The sequence below is a fragment of the Cryptomeria japonica genome, chromosome 10 (assembly GCF_030272615.1).
Source record: "Cryptomeria japonica chromosome 10, Sugi_1.0, whole genome shotgun sequence".
Taxonomy (NCBI): Eukaryota; Viridiplantae; Streptophyta; class Pinopsida; order Cupressales; family Cupressaceae; genus Cryptomeria; species Cryptomeria japonica.
Window position 1 is genome coordinate 323873864 of NC_081414.1, and position 22369 is coordinate 323896232.

General features: G+C 37.6%; 1 protein-coding gene across 1 annotated transcript in view; it reads left to right on the forward strand.

Annotated features, from left to right (window-relative positions):
* LOC131076112 (uncharacterized) overlaps positions 1 to 14759 on the forward strand; it is a 102049-nt gene extending 87290 nt beyond the window's left edge. The window contains exon 3 of the mRNA XM_058013162.2: positions 14237 to 14759. Coding sequence (XP_057869145.1) covers positions 14237 to 14376 — 140 coding nt within the window. The 3' untranslated portion in view covers positions 14377 to 14759. The remainder of the gene's footprint in view (positions 1 to 14236) is intronic.
* The last annotated feature ends 7610 nt before the right edge of the window (positions 14760 to 22369 follow it).

The window sequence follows — 22369 nt, forward strand, 5'->3', positions numbered from 1 at the left end:
TCTTGACTTATTGGATGACTTAGGATAGGAAACACAATCCCTCCTATTTAGAGATGGATGGTGATGAACGTGGCTTGATTAGGTTGATTGGGACATGATGTAGGGTATGTGATGGTGATTGTTGAGATGGGGAGGGTTGGGGGGGTTCGATGTTAGAAGAAATGGAGGACCTATGACTCATTCCTATGGAAGAAGAGGAAAATAGAGTATGCATTATTATGACTATGTATGCATGATATGCAGCTATTATGAATGTATGGATGGTTGGAATGCAACGGAATGCAGTATATATAGATGAGATGGAATGACGATCCATAGTGCTCTATTTTCATCATTGAGCTTTTAAAATGTTTGGAAGAGAATACAAGCATCTTGACATAATGATTCAAGATGACCTGAGTATTCCTTACATGGATTTTATATAGCAAGTTAATACAAACGATTTGATATAAGAGATCAAGTCGACCAGAGTATTGCTTGCGGAACAGACAAGGATTATCTCTATTCATGCATGACTTGGATCGTCCTCCTTGATCTTAGGCTGATCATATCCTGAGACAAGTTCATACCGTACTAAGAGATAAAAAACCTTTATCCATTTTGGATGAGGTAGGAGGAACCAAAGAATGAGCATTGTACCTGTAAACAAATAGTATATACATAAAGAATAAAAGAATATGGATCCTTGGTAATGGTTCATGCTCATATGGTCGAGGTATACGCTGTAGTTAGCAAGCCGTAGTGATCTATGACTGTATTTTTGCCTATGATCACATAGCTTAGTGAACTTCCCACGTAGACACCATTAGTACATGCCCCAGAACTTCATCGGAAATAATGCGCAAATGATACAAAACAATGCTGAAAGATCCCGATACAGATAAACAAATGAATTACTCACGAATCAACCAAGTATTTGATAGCTTAACATAATTTTCTTGTCAAAGAAAACGTCACTTTTGTCTTTGTTTTGGTAAGGAAGGATGCATCCTTGTTTTTAAAGATAGTTTGGATTGTTGATGTTGATTGTGTTGGTCGAGTGATAAGTGGTCATTTGTGTGAGTATTTTGTCAATGTTTGTTTTGTATCTGATCAGATGAATATGTACAAGGTGTTGTCATGTTTTTGGGTGATTTTCGATGGTTTTTTGATGTTTTTTGGATTTTGTGTAATAGTTTTTGAATGTTTGTGGATTTTGTGAGTCATTTTTGAATGTTTTTGATATTTTCTGGGACATTTTTGAATGTTTTTGATATTTTTGATGATTGCCTGAATGAAGAGCGTAATGACACATAAGACAATGTAGAATCCACTTCCATCAATAGGTTAAGGGTATTGCCCCCAGTTTTTAGACCTGACTATGAAAAGGTGGGATGCTAGACGCATGGAGTACTTTCTTAATGATAGATGAATAACAAGCCATGGCTTTGGATGGATGGATGTATGTATGAAGTAAATGTGATCGCAACAAGTCTAAAAAGATAATGGAGCCATAGCCCTTACGAGTGGCGTCTGTTTGCTAGGTTTTCACCATCGCACTTACCCAAGGTGCCATCGGAGTGGTTGTTCACCGTTTGGATGCATGCTTTTTCTTTACTTTTTTTGAATGTTTTTGTATTTTCTTTAGGACATTTTCTGAATGTTTTTGATATTTTCTGATATGTAGGGGAGCCTGATGCTCTGTATACCTTAGGTATAAAACCGTTTGAGGTGCATGCTATTGATTGGATCTGCGAGCGGTTCTTCGTCTGATGTAGCCAACTGATATGCCCCGGACCCGAATACAGCAGTGACAACATATGGGCCCAACCAGTTTGATTCAAACTTGCCTTGATGTTCTCTGTTTGGTTGGTTGCGAGGATTTTCTCGAAGAACAAGATCACCTACCTCAAATGTACGAGATCTAACTCGGTGATTGTAGCTTCTACTCATGCGCTGCTGATAGGCTTTGAGGTGATTGTATGCAGCTTGTCGCTTCTCATCTAGTAACTCTTAAGTCCTGAAGACGGGATACTCTGTATGCTTCATCATCGATGAGATTGTGCAATGAAACTCGTAAGGATGGTATCTCGACCTCAATAGGTAAGATAGCTTCAGCACCATAGACCAATGAATAAGGAGTTGCACCTGTAGGGGTCCGAATGCTAGTTCGATATGCCCATAGCGCTGGATTCAATTGAACATGCCAATCACAGCCGACATCATTGACTGTCTTCTTTAGGATCCTCAATATGTTTTTATTGGATGCTTCGGCCTGACCATTGCCTTGTGGGTAATAGGGAGTGGAAAAGCGGTGTTGGATATGAAATTTCTCACAAAGCTCACGGACATCCTGATTTTTGAAAGGAAGACCGTTATCTGTGACAATGGACATGGGCACACCATACCGGCAGATGATGTAATTGAGGATGAATGAGGCGATCTGCTTGCCGGTGACTTGGGTAAGTGGAACAGCTTCGATCCACTTGGTGAAATATTCGGTGGCGGTAATAATGAATTTATGGCCGTTGGATGAAGATGGATGAATCTTACCCACAAGGTCAAGGCCCCATTGACAGAAAGGCCATGGTGTCGTGATTGGTTGCAGTTCCTGGGCCGGTGCATGTATCAGGTCACCGTGAACTTGACATTTCTTGCATTTCCTGACAAAGTAGTAGGAATCCTTTTCCATAGATGGCCAATAATATCCAGCTCGCATGAGTTTCTTGGCTAGTGACGGACCACTTGAGTGAGTCCCGCAAATTCCTTCATGTACCTCTTCCAAAGCCTTTGTTATCTCATCTTGTTCCAGACATCGAAGGAGAGTACCATCAAGACCGCGTCGGTATAGGGTTTCGGCAATAATGGTATATCGAGCAGTTTGGCGAATGAAGGTTTTACGTTGGTTATTTGATTGGTTGGGAGGAAGGGTGTGATCGTGGAGATAGGTGTAGAACTCACCGTACCATGGGGATTCAGAACCAACAAGGCAACATATCATTTCAGATTCGGGGATATCATAAGCAGGGATCCAAAGTTGTTCTACCAAGAACTCGTAGCATGTGGAATTCTGTGGAAGATCTAGTAGAGATGCGATGGTAGCCATAGCGTCAGCAGCTCGATTCTGATCTCTTGGTATCTGCTCAAAAGTGATAGTAGTAAATGATGTCTTTAGATTGTCCACCATTTGCTTGTATGGCATGAGTTTATCATCTTTGGTCTGATACTCATCTGTTGCTTGTCGAATGACTAGTTGGGAATCGCCATATACTTGCAGTTCTTTTAATTTCCATTGTATGGCTAATCTGAGTCCCGTGATCAAGGCCTCATACTCTGCTATGTTGTTTGTGCATGGAAATGTGAGCCTGTAAGACTTCGGGATGCTATCACCCTGAGGTGTGATAAACAGAATGCCTGCCCCCGAGCCGTGCCTAGGGTATGAACCATCAAAATATAGTTTCCATGGTTGTGCTGTTGTGATCATGAATATCTCTTCATCTGGAAAATTGGAAATGAGAGGATGATCACCTATGAGAGGTGCATCGGCCAACTGATCTGCAATAACTTGACCTTTGATAGCTTTACGGTCCACGTACTCGATGTCAAATTCACTTAGAATCATCACCCATTTGGCCAAGCGACCTGTCAATGCTGCTTTGCTGAGTAAATACTTGAGTGGATCAATCTTTGCAATGAGTTGTACCTTGTGTGTTAATAGATAGTGCCGCAATTTAGTGGCTGCCAGGATTACTGCTAGGCAAGCTCGCTCAATAGGTGTGTAATTGAGTTCATAGCCAACCAGTGTACGAGAGATGTAGTATACAACACACTCTTTGCCTTCTGCATTATGTTGTGCCAGTAATACACCTAATGCTGTACTTGTCGCTGAGATATAAAGTAACAACGGTCTACTTGGATCTGGTGGCATCAACAATGGTGGATTCATGAGATAGTCTTTAAGCGCCTGAAATGCTTGCTGGCATCGGGCATCCCACTGAAAGCGGATGTTCTTGTGTAGCAGGTGTGTGAATGGGTGACACTTATCAGCCAATTGTGCAATGAATCTACGGATGGATTGAAGCCGTCCTTGTAGTGTTCTTAGCTGACTGATATTCTTTGGAGGTGGCATGTCCATGATTGCTTTAACCTTTGCTGGATCGACCTCAATGCCTTTGCTTGAGACAATGTATCCTAGAAGCTTCCCGGAGGTCACTCCGAAGACACATTTCTTTGGGTTGAGTCGAACATGGTATTGTTCCAGTCTATCAAAGATTTTATCTAAGATGTGAAGATGTCCTTCTCTAGTAAGTGATTTTGCTAGTAAATCATCCACATAATCTTCCATTATAGTATGCATCATGTCATGGAAGATGGTGGTCATTGCTCTTTGATAGGTCGCTCCTGCATTCTTTAGACCAAAAGGCATTACATTCCAGCAGTATGTGCCCCATGGACATGTGAAGGCTATCTTATGTTGGTCCTCTGGTGCGATCTTTATTTGATTGTATCCTGAAAAGCCATCCATGAGTGAAAGCATGGCATGTCCTGCTGTCAAATCCACTATGATGTCGATATTTGGTAGGGGAAAGTCATCCTTAGGACATGCCTTATTCAGATCTCTAAAGTCTGTACAAATGCGGATGCCCCCTTTTGGTTTGCCGACTGGCACAATATTGGAGATCCATTCTGCGTAATCAATTGGTCTAATGAAACCAACATCTAGGAGTTTCTTGAGTTCTGTTTTGACTAGCATGGCAATCTGAGGATGCATCTTACGAAGCTTCTGCTTGACAGGTTTGGCTCCTTTTGCTACTGTGAGATGATGCATGACTAAATCAGGATCAAGCCCAGGCATGTCTGCATATGACCATGCAAAGTTGATCTGACGCTGTTGGAAGAACTCTATAAATTGAGGCTGTTCCTCTGGAGTGAGAAGAGATGCCAGATGTATGATATGAGGGTTTTCAGGAGTCCCCACATTGTATTCTTTAGTCTCCTCAATGAGAATCGTCGATCGTTCCTGTTGTGTACTAGCAGGGAGAATGTCAAACCCTTCATCCTCAAGTGCCTCAGAGAGGTTTTCACCGTTGGATACGCTCTTTCTTTTTACTTTTGTTGGATCAAACAGTGCCACAGTGTGGTTTTCACTGGAAGATCCATGTTTTAATGTTATATTTTTGCAGCTGAAGGGTTTGGCATCCGCCCCAAAGTATGCTGCGCTATTAAGTTCAATGGCGAATCCAGCTTTGTGATCCCCGCGTGGTAGATTATCCTTTAATTCCAAAAAGTCAATGATAGCCTCATCGTTTTGGAAGAGGTCAAGACATGGGGGATTTGGTTGGTTCCATTCGATGAGTTCAGGGTGGATAATGGGCATTACTTCATCGATTAAGTTAAGTGCGGGAGATGTATCAGTGAGGGTTAAGACAGTGTGGTGAAGGTCGTTGATGGTACTCTCCCTATCAGAATCCGACGTAGGATGAGACGTAGGGTCTGTGGAAGATGTTTCCAGCTCAGGTACCCAAGTGGTCTTTATCTGTGCTTCTCCGTAAACAGGAATGTCTTTGCGTGGCGGAGGTGGTGACGTGTCTTCCTCATCTGAAGTGTTAAGCTGTACAGAATCAAATTCCCACTCATGTGAGTCGGTCTCTGAATCACTTTCCAGCATCCGATTGCTATACCATACTGGGATGTCGCTGGAGTTGAATACTGCAGGCGTGATTGGTTTATGGACCTTTGTAGTAATCGGTGTTGCAGGAAGTTTGGTGGGGATCAAGGAATCTGGCACAAGGAGTAGTGGTAATATTGACTCAGTTGCTTTTGTTGATACTGTCGGTGCCATAGATGCTGCTGCGGGTTTTGATAGAGTTGCTGCTGCTACTGGTATTATTGATGTGATGGGTGCTGCGGATGGGAGTATTGGTTCGATTGGTGGGATGTTTGGTATTATAGATGGTGGTGTTGGGTTTGTGAGCCTCGATGGGGCAGTGGGGATATGGCTTGATGGTGCTTTGATTATGAAAGGTGTCCTCTTTGCAGTAGGTGGGCAAAATGGTTTACTGGTTTTGCCTTTGAATTTGAGTTTAGGAAGGATCTCTTTTTCAAAGCCTAGGCCTGTATTACCTTTGGGCTTGAATTCTGGTAGCAGAGGTTCATGTCGTCCTTGTTTGCAATATCCCAAAGCACTCTGACCATCATATCCCATTCTTTGCATAATGAGGAGGCCTTTGCCATATTGTTCCATAGGAAGTGTAACTTGCGGTTTGTCAGTGGTGATGGGATCTTTATAGATCCAGTCCGTTAGGTCCTCATCTTGTGTTTCTTCCTCTTGACTCTTTCCAAGAACAAAAGGTGTTAGGGCACATGCAGGCGTGATTAGTGGTTGCTGGAGTAACTGCTGTGGTTTACCATGAGTTCTAGGAGAAGTGGGCATTTGTCCCACACAAAAGAGTTGACTCAAGTTGTATTCCCCAGGACCTTCCTCTGCGATCTTCATCTTAAGCTTTTCTTGCTTCGGTATAGTGGTGTTTGAACTGGCAAGAGAGGCGGGACTTACATATGATGTGGAGGAAATGGCTTCCCTATTATTAGGAACAGTAATTTCTGGTTGATGGTTGATATTATGGCAAAATGCAAAGGGATTTGCATCGCCCAAGATTGTGATCTCTGTACCGTTATGTGGGAACTTGATACATTGATGGTAGGTAGATGGAACGGCTTGCATGGCATGTATCCAAGGTCTCCCTAATAATAGATTATATGGCAGAGGAAGGTCCAGAACCTGACAAATTATGTGTTTTACCACAGGGCCCACTCGGATTGGTAGGACCACAGCTCCTTTAGATGAACGCTCTGCATCATCATAGGCTTTGATGGTGATCTTCTTGCGAGGATCCACTGATTCTATTGCATATCCCAATGCTGTGACCAATTGCAGTGTACAAATGTTTAGGCCTGCTCCATTATCTATCAAGACTCGCTTGATCCTGTGTTGGTTGATAAAGCCTTCAATGTGTAGGGAAGCATTATGAGGTTGTTGGAAAGAAGAGTTGTCACTTTCGGTGATGACTTTAGATTTCCAACCATGGCTTGAAATTGGTCCGTATTCAGGTTTGCAGGGACTGACCCCTCTTGGAGTGCTTGATCCAAGATAGTTTTATGAGATGGTGATAGGCGCAATAGCTCTAAAATGGATATGAGCGCAGGCGTTTTATCTAATTGTTCCACAAGATTATATTGCTTTGGGATGGAGGTGGTGCCTTGTGGAGCTGCCTTTATGGTGACCTTGCCACGACGTGTAACAACATTGCAATTTGGGGTGGGATTTTTGAAAGTGATAGTTGCAATTTGTTCACTGGCATCATACAAGTGATTGACAGTGTAATTATATGCAGCTTGCGTATAATCAGTGGTATCAGGACCTCGTCTGGAAGTGGAAGGACCCCTTTGATCTTGTGATGGAAGTGGATTCTTGAACATCAGATGATCATTATTGGTTGTTTTTTCGTCATGTCCTTCAATCTCAATTTCTCCTCGATCAATGAGATCTTGAATGAGATCTTTCAATCGGTGACAATTACTTGTCTTGTGTCCTCTTCCTTGATGGAACTCACAGTATTCAGTATCTCTCCACCATGCCGGTTTGACCTGAGGTTCATAGTTGGATAGCTTAGGTAGAGTGATCAAATTCTGAGAAATGAGTTGTCGCATCACTGTTTCAATGGGTTCCCCTAAGGGAGTATATGTGCGTTTTTGTTTTTGCTGACGAGGTCTTGGTTCATCTTGAGATGTGATGCGACCTTGATTAGGAGGAACATTTGTGTTATTTTGAGGTGGAGGATTTTGTCCTGCAAATCGAACCACAGGTTGTGCATTTTGGATAGTTCGAGCATCCACAACCCCATCGTTGACGATATTTTTATTCTTGTTCCAGAAGTTTGGTTTATCGCTATTGAAGCGCGGGCGAGGACCATCTTTTGGTTCATTAAAGATTTTGATGAGTCCTTTCTTGATGAGTGCCCTTTCACATTTTAAACCCTTGGTGATCATATCGTTAAAAGAGTCTGTGTCTTTGACATCCAGGTGAAATTCCATTTCTTTGTTTAAGTTGGAAATGAAAATTTCCACTAGTTCTCGTTCAGGTAACTGAAGAGAACGTCTGCTAGACATTTGGCGCCATCGTTGCAGGAATACTGAGAATAGTTCACCTGGTTTTTGTTTGGTATTGCACAGATCAGCCATGGTGATGTCGCGTTCAATGTTATAAGAGTAATGAGATAGGAACTTCTGGATGAGTTCCTCAAATGTTCTAATGCCACCTAGAAGTCGGGAAAACCATGATGTGGTTGTTCCTCCCAAGCTTTGGGGAAAAAGGCGCATTAGGTATGTGTCCTCATAAGCCACTTCAAGACAAGCAGAATGAAATTCTCGGACATGATCACGGGGATCCCCCTTTCCTCTATATTTTTCAAATTTGGGTGTTTCAAACTCGCGTGGAAAGGGTGGCATATAAAGATTCCTATCAAACGGATAGGGACAGATGTCGTTAAGTGAGAATTGATTGGTCTTAACACCACTATGAAGTTGTTGGGCGAGATTCTCGATTTGTTGCCGCAACATCTCCATTTCATTTGGAGGAGGAGGTGGTGGGTTACCTCGAGGAATGTTATATCTGATGTGATCTCTACCTCTTTCCTCCTCATGGCGACTTTGTCTTTCTGATGCATGTCTTAATTGGGCAAGATCAAAGTCAGAGGGGAGTTTGGCTCCTTCTTGAACGAGTTTTAAGAAGTGAGCATCCGCATTACTCCTGAGTATTTCGTCAAACAGTCTGTTAAAGAGAGGGTTATGCTGGGCCCTCTCTATTGTTGCAGGAGTGGGAGTACTTGGGTTTTCGTCATTTACATTTCCTCCAAGTGCTTCTTGAAATTCATTGAGGTTGTCCTCTTCTTCCTCAATTTCTATTTCTCGTTGCCTTGATCGGGATCGGGTTTGAGCCATTTTGTTTACAAGTTTGGTTTTGAAGTTGATTGAAGATGATGATGAGTTGATGAAATGAAAGATTGATGGTTGGTGATTTGTGTTTGTATGTAGATCTCTAGCACTTTGAGATAGATGTAACCGAAATTCCTTCTTTGAATTGCTTGCTTGTTTTGATAGATTTTGGATGTGATAAGGTGTAGAGAAATCTGAGATGTGTTACAGATTTAGACTACCTAGCAATGAGAGGATTCACTCATGAACTAGTTTTAACCTGCCTAGATGTGTCTCTTAGGATGAGCTTATCCTAGATGTAGAAACAATCTAAAAAGTGATGTGATGTGTTTTGATTTTAAGCAATATCTAAAAGGGAATCTTGGGACAAGAACCTCTTAATGTTTTGAGAGTTTTGGGATGGATTGATGATGAAGTGATGATGTATGAATGAGATGATGGATGTTTTTGTTTTTCAACTTCAATAAAAACTTTGGGTTATAAATGGGACAAACTCTATCTCTTCCCTTTCAGGCGTTGGTGGCACTTCTCGAGCTATGTTGTAGGTGATACAGATGTTTGGGAAGAAACTGGGATTAATCTTTCCTCCTTGATTTTTGTGATAACTCAGAGCTCTATATTGCACAAAAGCTCTGCGGTTTAATGATTTGGAATCAAACTCGTTTGTTTTACCTTGAAGGTATAGACGCATGCGATATAGAAAAACTCTATGTGAGACAAAGATTTGTCTATTGAGATAGAAGAATTTCCTCCTTTTGATCAAAGCCTTTGAGCTTAGTGGTCTCCTTTTCAAGGTGATATTCTGATGACACTTCTTCTTTCGCAAGATGTGAAGAATGGTCATAAAAGTTGTGACTCTGTGTTGTTTGCACTTTGTTTTTGGTATTTTTGGTTGTGTTGACAGATGTTGGATGAATACTTTGTTTTTGGGATTGATTTTCTGATTTTTTCTTTGACAAGAAAACAAAGCAAGCACACAAACACAAAATTGTAGCCTCAAAGGCACAAATGAGTATGGGTCTAGATCAACCCAATTCTTGGACTTGTTTTTGACCCTTCCTTTAGATGTATTTTAAGGTGTATTTCCAAAGCCTGAAGTCGGCTCAATTTGCACTAGGTCTGTAAAACGAACACACTTCAAACACTCTTTATCCCTAAGGTCAAATGGCCAGTTGTGATAAATTTAGCCCACATCTTGATATTTCTTCGACTTTGGTACTACATACCTTATGAATCCCGCCTTGGCAGGTAAGAATGTGATATACTAAGTCTTGCACGAGCATAACAAATAGATGATCCCTATGATGGGGGAGTCACCACTTTTATCAAGCCACAAGTGACCTTTCAAAAAGCTATGTTTTTACTCAAGGAAATATGTATGGTGAGTATCTTGGGAGCAAAACCATCTATGCTCTTGCACTAAATTATACCTCAAATATCCTCAATCAATAGAACAGGTGGGCTACTACTTAAAGGTGTTTAGTCATGTTCGATGTTTTTGGACATAAGTTCATTCTGCAGTGACTCACTTAAGAGCCTTGTAACTGGTGGTGGGGCCCATTTGTCCTTTCGGCCAGTTACACTGTAGGAACAGCTATACCCAAGGCTACAGCTTTCGCTCTCACCTGATTTCTATAGCGGCTCGAAGGATTTACCGCTCGAGGTCGTTCCCAAGAGTATCGATCCCTTGGCAGGCCTCTCTTAAAAAGATAAAATTTTGAGTGTTACTAACACTTTTCTCTTGCACCTAGGACCACGAAAGCCAAGGGAGAGGATAGTGTGTGTTAGAGGTAGGACCACTCGACTGACTTTTTGCACAAGTGTGCCAAGTACGAAAGACACTTGTTCTTTTTAATCCACCATTACAAATGTGATCTAACTATTTGGAGATGTTGCTCCAACAGCCATGGTGTTCTTTTTAACTTCAAAGGCAATTGTTTGAGTAAACTAGAATTTGAAAATCCTGGTCAATTTAATGAAAAACACGTTTGCATGAAGTAAAATTGCTTTAAAAATGAGACAAGTTGATTGTGAATTTTATTTGCACCAAAAATGGAAGTGTGGATTGTGAGTTTTATCTTGATGCAAGAAATAAAATTTGCCTCGTTGATTTTAAGCACCAAAACAAAGTTTGTTTCCTAACTTGCAAAAAAAAAAAAAAGTTGTTTTTGTATAAGTTTGTGGTTCTTTTTACCTTGGAACAATGAAATTCTTTTTAAGAGCCCCAAACAAATGTGTGATTCTTTTTTTAAAAGCCCAAATTTGAAATGTGAAGTTAATTTTAAACCAAAATAAAAAGTGAATTCATTTTTAAAACCAACTTAAAAAAACAAGTTAGTAAAAAATATAAATCTACTTTTTAATCTAATTTAAATCTGCACAAAAGAGAAAAATAGTTAGTAAAATCCGCCTATTTGGTGGGTTTCTACAAGCCTAATTTTTTTTTTTTTTTGGTTACAAGGTGATTTGTACAACGTTTTGTTACAATAGCGCTAGTCTGCGTTTGAACAGAGGCACTATTTAACACAAACACACTAAAAGAAAGGGAAAGACAGAGAAGGGAAAAGCACTGAAACAGAGTGAATAGCGCCAAAATAATGTCAAACGCACCAAAACAGTGTCAAAAGCGCAACCTGTGTGACATCTTCAACATTCAAACATGTTATTGGTTAAAAAAAAAAGTTGATCTTTTTGGTGTTTGGATTCACGTCGGGTTCACCAAATGATGCTCTGCAAAAATGATTAGAAAATCTGTTTGATGGCAACACACATAAGAGCACAAGAAACAAACATTAGTGTTAGCAACAAAAGATTATCCTAAACAGGCATATCAAGAGAGATATTAAGCATGAAATAGAAAGCATATAAACATAGAATGAAATAGCTAATCAAGATGCTCATAGTTGCTCCTCCCTTGTTCCTCTCCTCTCCAAGTCCCAAATGAGTTTAGCTCTCAGCTTTTAGCACTAGCCATGGATGCCATATGGAGATTCAAGATGGTTGAATATGATAAGCAAATACTATGCAAGAGTAGATAGTGATGCTATGAAAAAGCTCTATGCTAATGCCAGTATAACAACAATACTCTAAATGCTTCCTTTTGCTTGAGGAGAAGGGTTCTATTTATAGAAGAAATGGGGAAATGAAGGGTTAAGATTGAATGGTTTAATCAAGGGCCAAGTTTGAAAGTTGGGGATCCATGTGCACAATTGGCACCAATAAAATGATGACAAGTGTCAACATAGGATTGGGTTGAGAGAAAAGGTTGGAGGCATTAAAGGCATGAGAAGACCTCATGGTTATCTAGAAGGTAAGGGTCAAGTCTAAATTAAGATTACCCATTGGATTAAGAGTTAATCCAAGGATAAACCTTTGTGCAAATGTTTAAGAGATAATCATGGTCAAAGCATCAATGGCCTGATGAGACCTTTGGGTTGGGTAGAGGTTGAGTCAAAACAAATGTTTTAACCATGTGGGAGGGTTGAATTAACCATTAATGGTTATTGGAGACTTTGGGGATTAAGTGGTTGAAGGTTGAAAGCTTTCAAAGGTTATCCAAGACTTTGAGGGTTAATTTGTTGAACACACAAAGCATTAATTGCTTTTCAAAGACTTTGGAGTCTTTGAGAAGTGACTCCAATTTGCTTAGAAATGTGACAATATTTAGGGGATGGATTAGGCTAATTAGGAAGGGTTTAGAAGAATCTAGAAGGGGTTTAGGCATACAAGTGGATTTTGTAGGAAAATGCAAGTGGGAGAAATTTTGGTATTTTCAATTAAAATAAAATCATTTATTTCAATTAAATGGTGTAATTTGAATTTGGATAAATAAATATTAATTTATTTAAATGAGAAAAAGAAGATAAAGCATTTAAAATGCTTGAAGACTTTGAGGGAAACCATTAAAGGCTTGAAGACTTTAAGGAAAACTATTAAAGTCTTAAGAAGACTATAGAAGGAAGCCATCAAGTTTGAAGACTTTAAAGCCATCAAGTTTGAATACTTTAAGGGAAACCATTAAAGGTTTCAAGTGGGTGAGGATAAATAGGATTTTAAATAAATAATTTATTTAAAATAGTTGTGCAACTTGCTTTTGTAGGAAAATACAAGTGGGTAGAGGATAAAGGTGATTTAAATAAATGTTAATTTATTTAAATGTGAGAGGTGGGATTTCGGGGGATTTAAATAAATATTAATTTATTTAAATGTGAGAGAAGATTTAATTAAATAAATATGAGTTATTTATTTAATTAATGGTATGAATTTGGTTAAGTGAATTAAATCAAATAAATTGAATAATTTATTTAATTAATAGGAGAAGAGGGTTAAGATGAATTAATTAAATATTAATTTAATTAATTATTAATTGATGGTTAAATAATCAAATAAATACTAAGTATTCATTTAATTAAGTGGACAGATTTATGTGACTACAACTTCAACCGTTGGATTTGCAAGCCTTGACTACTTGAATAACAATCTCTACAGCCATGGGCCATCAAGTTATTGGGGAGTTACTACCTTTCACAAGGATGGAACTAAACGTCCGAGCTATGAACTGGATCCGGGTTATTTATGAACTAATATTTTACTACCGTAACTTGCCAGTAGACCACATCCGAAAGCTATAATCTTTGTTAGCAAATTTTTCTACTGAGTACGTACCTAAATAGAGATAAGAAGTGTTAATCTCTAACTGACAGATGCCCATTAACTTAAAAGTTAAATTGGTTGCTCGGATAATGAATAAAAGACATCAGTATTTTGTTACAACTTATGAGCATTATATAATTTATAATTTTTTATTTTATTTTTCATATTTCTAAATACAGTGACATGATACAAGTACCTCATGTGGGATATATTGAAGTAAAAAGTCATTTTAGAAAGGTTAAGCTGACTTGGGTTGTAACTTGTATATAGGAAACCAAAACGATGGCTATTCATTTTCTTTTAAGTTAATGCCATTCACTAAATGACTTCTAATATACACAAGTCCTTGGGGGATATGAGTGCAAAGATACTAAAGAGCTGTAGATTTTTTATTTTAGTTTGATTGTAGCTTTTTTTAATCATGTATAATCAATATATAAAGTTGTAATCTCTTTGTTCAGATTGATTGTCTCTGAGTTTTTGAAGTTTGTATTTAAGTTTGCAATCTGTACATGAAAAACTGACTCTTAGACGACTAGCTTTCCCTGCATAGATTCTTATCATTGACCTCATAACTTTTATTTCATAGCATATTTTTCTCATGTTTCAGAGGTTTTTAAAATACATACGGAGGAGTTGCGTGCCAAGCAAGAGGAGATAGCAAAGAAAGATGGTGAAATCAAGGTTTTGCAAGCTATTATTCAGACTCTTACCAGTAATGGGCCATCTCGTAAATCAGATCAGAAATGATTCATCACAGTGAAACATAATATATTTTGTTTTGATTATTTACTGGACGACGCTACAGCAGAGGGGTTTGTGGTCACTGCCAACAAATCTGCTGAATAGTATTAGTGCTCCTCTACTCAAGTCTTACCTTAATATCAAGGAAGCACTGTGTTTTATCTGCTCATTCAGGGAGAGATATTTTTTGTGATGTTAATTGAGATTCTCTGTTGTATCATTCTTGATGGCTCTGTTCAATGTACCTTTGGTACATCCATTAATGGAGAATAATAATAAATGAAAACTTGTAACCTGGTACCAAGCGAGTACATCCATTATATTAATGGCTCATGTATTTGTATAAATTTGTCCTTCAAATTAAATGAGTTTTCATAATTATTTGTCAACTGATTTGCACCGTTCAATAACCACTTTCGTAGTACATTATTTATTCGGTCTAATTGTATCCATTAGTGGAGTTGATGAGCTGCTGAAGATTTTTTCCAATTGACATACTTTTTTGGATTTGATTCTGTCGGTGGGTTCGCCCAGCGTGATTTATGTTTGATATACAGCTATTTACATTTGTTACCGAACTGTGTTTCACCATAGAGATCTCTTTCCCAGTGCATAAGAACCACATAAAACATTAAGGTTCTAGCTGTTTTGCAATTGTTTAAGAGTAATATTATCTTTTTTTGTTATTTAAGTTGTACATAAGTATTTTTGGTTTTCTTCAACCATTCGTTGTCAGCTAAGGCATTTTTAAGTAGGTTTCACCTAGGAAAAATAAGTGTAAGGCACACCAGGAGAACTGAACTTGACTGTTTGCCATTCACGTTGACTTTTGAGCATATAATATTATTGATGCAGACTAAATTGTTCAAAGCAACTGTCAGAATCAAGATCAGTTGTGTCTTGGCCCCGTCTTTTCTATATTGGAAATTGTCTTTGATTTGATGCAAAAATTTACACAATCTAATCCAGAAGCAGCTGATCACTATCACATGGATTGTGGAAACTTAATGTTTGTTATTGAGCTGATCTCCTTGGTTTCTGTCAAGCTCACCAGAATGAATCAGTTGCTGCTTACTTTTATTGTAAAAATAGAGACCTTTGAATTCAAAACTTATGCAATGTTACTTTTGCTTGGGAAGAGTGCCATATGAAGTATTCAACATGGATATGGCTTAGACGAGACAAGTACTTCGGAATACGCAGGCATCTAGATACAGCTCAGATATGTCACTTGACGGCCTCACTTGACCTACATCGGATACATAATGACGTGAACTCGAATGTATTGGGGCCATATTTTGTTTTGATTACTCGAGAGATGAAAATATATTAAGAAAAACCAAAATCATCTAGCTTTACTTTAGCAACCTGCAAGTGATTGGATTCCCAATGTATATGGAAATGTGCACGTAAGGTTTCGTAAGATAATACATTATTTACAGATGAAACATCATTACTAATATGTAGAAGTCAATAATTGAGGGCCTTATAGTGGATACGATGTTAGTAAAAAAGTGATTGGCTATTTGTTTTTCACCAAATATTTATATAATGCGACTTTAAAATTAATGCTTAAACAAACAAGTCATAAAAATATTTGAAATTAGACGAAGACAAATGTTAGAGAAATGAAAGAACTTGTCCAAGTAGGAATCAAATCAAATGTTAGAGAAATGAAAGAACTTGTCAAAGTAGGAATCAAATTAAATGTTAGAGAAATGAAAGAACTTATTAGAATAGGAATCAGAATGAGATCAGCAAGATCAAAAAACAATTACAAAATAAATATAATGAATTATATGATCTTATTATAAAGGCAAGAATGAAACCCTAAATGAAACCTTAAAGCAGTTAATCTCATGACAAGTGTCTTAATATGACATGGGATAAAAAATATAAAAAATAAATGACCTAAATAAACTCAGGTGTGAATAGTTGTTGAAGTGAACCTAGTTAGGGTAATTAGATTAATTATTTAATAATTTTCCGTTAAAATTAAAGAAAATATTAGATAATTAATTAATAAAGTGACTTAAACTTTAATTAAATAAAGTCACTTTAATTCATAATGGGTGGAATTGTTTGTATGAGAAAATCAACATTATAATAATAGTATTGGGATTGGATATGATCGTCAGTTGAATTTTTTATCATTTGTATCGATTTGAGAGATTTTTCTCGAATTGCATTCTCAGGATTGAAACTCGGGCATAACATTTTCGATAGTGCAAGATGTGTCCAATACGGGGGCGGTGTAACAACTGATATTGATATGGTATCCAATTCGTATGCTTCTGAAACAACGCTGGGAGCCTCAACATCCAGAACTGCCCGGGGGCCCCAACATCCATCCAGAACTGCCCTTTGCTTCTCATGGCCCTTCCTGGGAGCGTCTCCCAATTATACCCTGAATTGCGGATAAGGTACCCAATGAGAATACCCGCTAACGATGCTGCGTATGCATGTAGGAACACTATCATTTTCTCATCCATCTCACCTGATCTTCTCAATTTAGCTGCCGAGCTAATAGGATGTTAATTGGTCTTGGAACAATCATACAGATTCTTCAGGCTAATAATGAAGATTGTGGAAATCAGCTATACAAAAAATAACTGCAGATTGGTGACAGAATAATAAATTGGAGGTTTTGCTAGAGTATGTTGTCCATATTTGTATCCAGTTGGCGTAGCAATATTTGTAGCACAATATAGTCTGGAATACAATATTATTTTCTTTATTGGGAGGTGACTTATGAAATATGCTTTATTTTAAATTATTGAAGGTTGGGGTTTATTGTAATCTTATCATGGCTTTTGGAATAATATAATGGTTGTGTGCATAGTTGGAATTATCGTGGAAATTAATCATATTGGTGTTTTAATTATTTGTGAGATGGTGACAATAATACTTAAGGCGATTTGAATGTTTGATTTCATCTTTTGAAACTAAAGTGCAACTCTAGGACTTTATAATGATTTAATTTAAATTATTTGAGAATTTAGAGTATTTGGTGAAGATATTATCGGACCAACTATGAAAGAAGCTTATATTAAGTCTGGCGTGAGTAATTTTTTTTGTTTGTTATGGTCAATGGCGCGATACCTGCCTTAGACGCGAGGCTGCGAAGAAGGATTGGAAGTTGTTTATTTTGGGAATGGACCAATGGAGGAAATCTGACCTCTGTATACGATCTTATTGCGTGAGTCTTCAGTGATTTTGGTGTGAGGAGTAATTTCGCAGGTATGGAGGCGACTGTGGAGGGGAATAAGCTATTGTTATTTCTGGAGATTCTGGCAGTTCTCGTTGCTGAATAATCTGGCCTTGTTTCCATTCTTATTAGCAGATTTGTCTTCTCAGTGTATTTGTATTTTTTGAACCCATCGAGAGTATTCAGCGTTGCGTTGAGGACTCTGTTTTTGGACCTAGAACCATTTTTGGGTGAACATGAATAATATTCTCCAGAGGTGTGCGAAGATTTTCCTGGAGACATCATGATTGTTGTATGAAGATCGACATAACTTGTCTTCTGCAGTATTAGACTGGGACACGATTAAATAAGGTCAGAAATAATATTCTGCTCAAACCATTTGTATCAATCTTTGCAACTAAATGGAATGTTTTTTAGATTCATTCTGCATCTTTTATGGAAGATTTAGTTATCTTTTTTCTGAGCAAGACAACTATCAAATGTTCATAGCAAACAAACACTTTTACATCCTGCAAACTGAAACCATACCTTCATCTTTCAAGCAAACGGTTTGACAAAATCACAAAGGGGTGGGAAAGTGTAAAGTTTAGGGTGAAATTCAATTGGGAATATTTCATAGGTAATGTATTTTTTAATACCAACACCCCTTTCCAATGCAACTCAAGGACAATGATAAAACATTCAAATGATGCAAGGATGGGTCTTGACAACAAGGGTACATTAGATATCCATGGAGACAACCTATTCAGATGAAAAAGGGAGAAAAATATAAAAAAAATTCTTCGAAAGAGGAGAATATGAAAAACTGAAGGACAGAAATAATCCTTCCAATGACTACTTTTATTATCGATACAAAATATGCCCCTCCCATAGGAGAGAAAATATGAGGACTAAGAAGCTTAAAAAAGCTATCCCAAAAAGTGTAGGAACATAAAGATGACCATGAAGAACACCATTAAAAAAGCTATCCTAAAAAGTGTAGGAACATAAAGAGGACCATGAAGAACACCATTGAAGCATGATAAAGTGTCAGACAACAATTGAAAAACGATTTCTATATAAATACTCTCTTTTGAAATTAAGATTAAAAAGATAATAATATGCATGAATGACCCCAACAACACTACTCAATAATGTTTATATAACTAACCAAGGCAACAATATGACAATAGAAGATACCAATGGCACATAATTTTGCATGAGTGATTCCAATCACACTACTCAACTAATGAAAATGTAATTTGATAAGTTAAAAATATAAATGCCAATAGTCTTAAAAATATTTCAAGTGAGGAAGATTGCCTTCATAAATAAAAATGCAAGTGTCTATACAGAATGTGTTCTATCTCATTTTACCAGACATTGCATCCATCTAGTATAGAATAACAAAAACTAGACACAAAGCTCACTTTAAAGAGAAACCAAATTAGTATTAGTGCCAACAATATAATACCCTCAAAATATTGACAAGAGAGAGATATGATAAGACCATTGAAATTGTGTTACATTTTTTTTTGCAAAAAAGAGAGGAAACAACATTAGAAGAAACACAAGATAGTACCTATGATTGAAAATGGTGTGCAAAGACAAGACCCTTGCATGAAGGTAGACATGGTTGTGATTGTAAGAAATAAAGAACATAAAACAAACCCCTTATAAAAAGTGAACACATACTAAAAAAGTTATGTTGAAATATAGGAAAAATAAAAGAAACCATTATAAAATATGTAAAAAATATACATTTATAAAAATGCAACAAAAATGAGTATATACAAAAATTATGATCCTCTAGTAGAGCTCTCAAAAAGAGAGCTACAAAAATTAAAATTTTGTCTAAACTAAAAATTTCTTGCACCATCACAAGGAACGCAAAATTGTACCTTGGTTTAAAAAAATATTTTGAAAAAGAAGCTTGCATGTGCAAAGATTAAATCCTTTGAATATGGACTTCAATAATCTAATTGCCAACCTAAAGGGGTCAAAAAGTCAAATTTTTTTTGTTGATGTCATTATTACGAAGGCTTGCCAAATGTAACTCTTGTCAGTAAGAAATAAATTTGCTACAAAAGAATATTGCTAATTTTGGAGGTGTTACCAAGTTTAGAGGAGTCGCTAAATGGATTACTACATATACTAGAATTGTTAAAAAACCACCAAATTTGGTGTGCAATATTTTTTTTGTTGTTGACAAAATATAATAAAAGAAATATTATTATAGTTTTCTCTCCCACCACCCTTATCAAAGAAGTGTTTCCCAAGGCGTCACTAGATTTCCACACATTGGGCTTTGGTAGGGGTGGGGCTTGAGGGCTTGCCATCCCTGCCACAAGGGAAATGTATCCTGTGGCCCCCATGTTGGCAACAACAAGAAGGAAAACTAAGAGGGGGAGTGAATTAGTTTTCACCAGATTAGAACCATTAAGCACAATCTCAGTTCTGATCAATTGCAACAAAAAGAAAGATAACAACAATAACAACACACATAACACCAATATTTTTGACGAGAAAAACCCGATTAAGGGAAAAACCACGGTGGGAACCTACCCACAATGAGATAATAATTTGCACTATTATGTGATAAAATTACAATTGGGACTGCACATGCATTCAGGCACACCGCATAGAGCTCGTTGCTCAAATTACAATGACCTAGAAGGCTCCAACCCTCAGGAAAGGTTCACTGCATTACAAAAAGATTCGAACTACAATCTAGAAAGAATGAACTAAAAAAATAGCATTTGCTAATACCCGATGACAGTTCCGGTTAAGCTCAAATGTCTACCCTTCACCAATCTCTCCTCAACACACCACACCAAAAGATGATTTCACTTGTTTGCACATACATCACTGTCTGATAATGCAGACTCAACACCTTTTCACCAAATTACATGAATATTACACTCATTTATATAGATCATCAACCTTGACTACAAGGTTGACGAAACCCATAACACCTAATTACAAAATTACATCACACGATACATAAATCAACCATCAAACCAATACAATGACATAGATAGCATAACATGGACCTAAATCAAATCTCCAAACACTCATCACCACCAGAAGTCTCGCCAAGATCAATCGTAACATGTTACACCACCAAAATACCGCATAACACGAAGAATATTACTGGATCATGAAAATCATCAAAAACTCACACAACAATCGATGCGGATCACCAAGACAAATAGGACATGATTAGGAAACACCACCAAACACATTAGAACCATCCACAATAGTTGCACCAACACCACTTATGCAAATTTTCATCGATCAACATGCTAACATTCAAAAACACTCAACTATAGCAACTTAGATAAGAAAGATAGATTCCAGAGCACCAAATCACAAACCACTTGAAACGAAGATGGAAACAACCATCCAAAAAAGTCTCCCAAAGTTGCAACACAAGATATAATCATACTGGAGCTCATCGGATCAAAAACTAGACTTTGCCAGTCATTGAACATAAAGACCAAAACCTCAAATGCAATCACCGGATCAAGTGATATGATCAAGAAGACTTCCAGATCACTGAAACCAATTCTCTGCAATACCAAAACACAAGAATATGTTGACATCAATGACAACAAAATATCCTAGCACCAACAATGTCCAACAATCTCCCCTTTGGTATTGCTGGCAACATATAGATGTGAAAAACAATCAATGCAAAGGAATAGATCAACATCAACAAAATCCAACAAGCTCCTTCTAAGATCATGCACACAAAGCTCCAAAGAAAAATAGTTTTTCACATGCTTCTCTCCCCCTTTAACAACAATGCCAAAGATATAAACTGATCAATCTTCTATCCCCCAAACAACATAGTCACAATTTTGAACAACTCACTAACTACTCCAGCTGAGTAGCAACATCAACTCGTCAACCTGGATAAGAAGATAATACAGCGAGATCCATCAGATTGATGCTTCTCAATGCACCTAGTTCTCATCAGGAGGGGTAGAGACCCCTAATTTATCTCTCAAATACACAAATGTATCTGCGGGCAAAGACTTAGTGAAAATATCTGCAATCTGATATTTTGTAGATACATACTCCAGTTTTACTTCTTCATCACTAACTTTCTCCCTCAAGAAATGATACTTAATTGATATATGCTTAGTTTTAGAATGCAGTACTGGATTCTTGGAAATATTAATAACATTTGAATTATCACAATAAATAACAATAGGCTCATCATACACAACTCTAATGTCTTTCAACATCTGTTTCATCCAAACTACCTGAGTACAATTTGTAGCAGCAACAATGTATTCAACTTCAACAGTAGATAGAGATATAGCATCTTGTTTCTTGCTCGCCCATGACACCAGCTTCTTCCCCAAAAAGAAAGATCCATCGATAGTGCTCTTCTAGTCATCTACATCACCTGCCCAATCAACATCAGTATAGACACTAAGCACAAAATCATCATTCTTCGGATACCACAGCCTATAGTCAACAATTCCCTTCAAGTATCTGAAAATTCTTTTAATGACAGTAACACAAGTCTCTTTAGGATCGGCTTGAAATCTGGCACAAAGACACACAACATGCATAATATATGGTCTAGTATGAGTCCGGTATAGCAGTCCACCAACCATAGATCTATACAAGGTCTGATTCACTTTTTTAGATTCATCATTCTTAGACAAATTCCATCCAATCACCATAGGAGTTCCAACAACAGGTTTATAATCATCTAACCCAAATTTATTCAACAATTCCTTCACATTTTTAGATTGAGAAATGAAAATACCTTTACCAGTCTGAGTAATGTGCAAT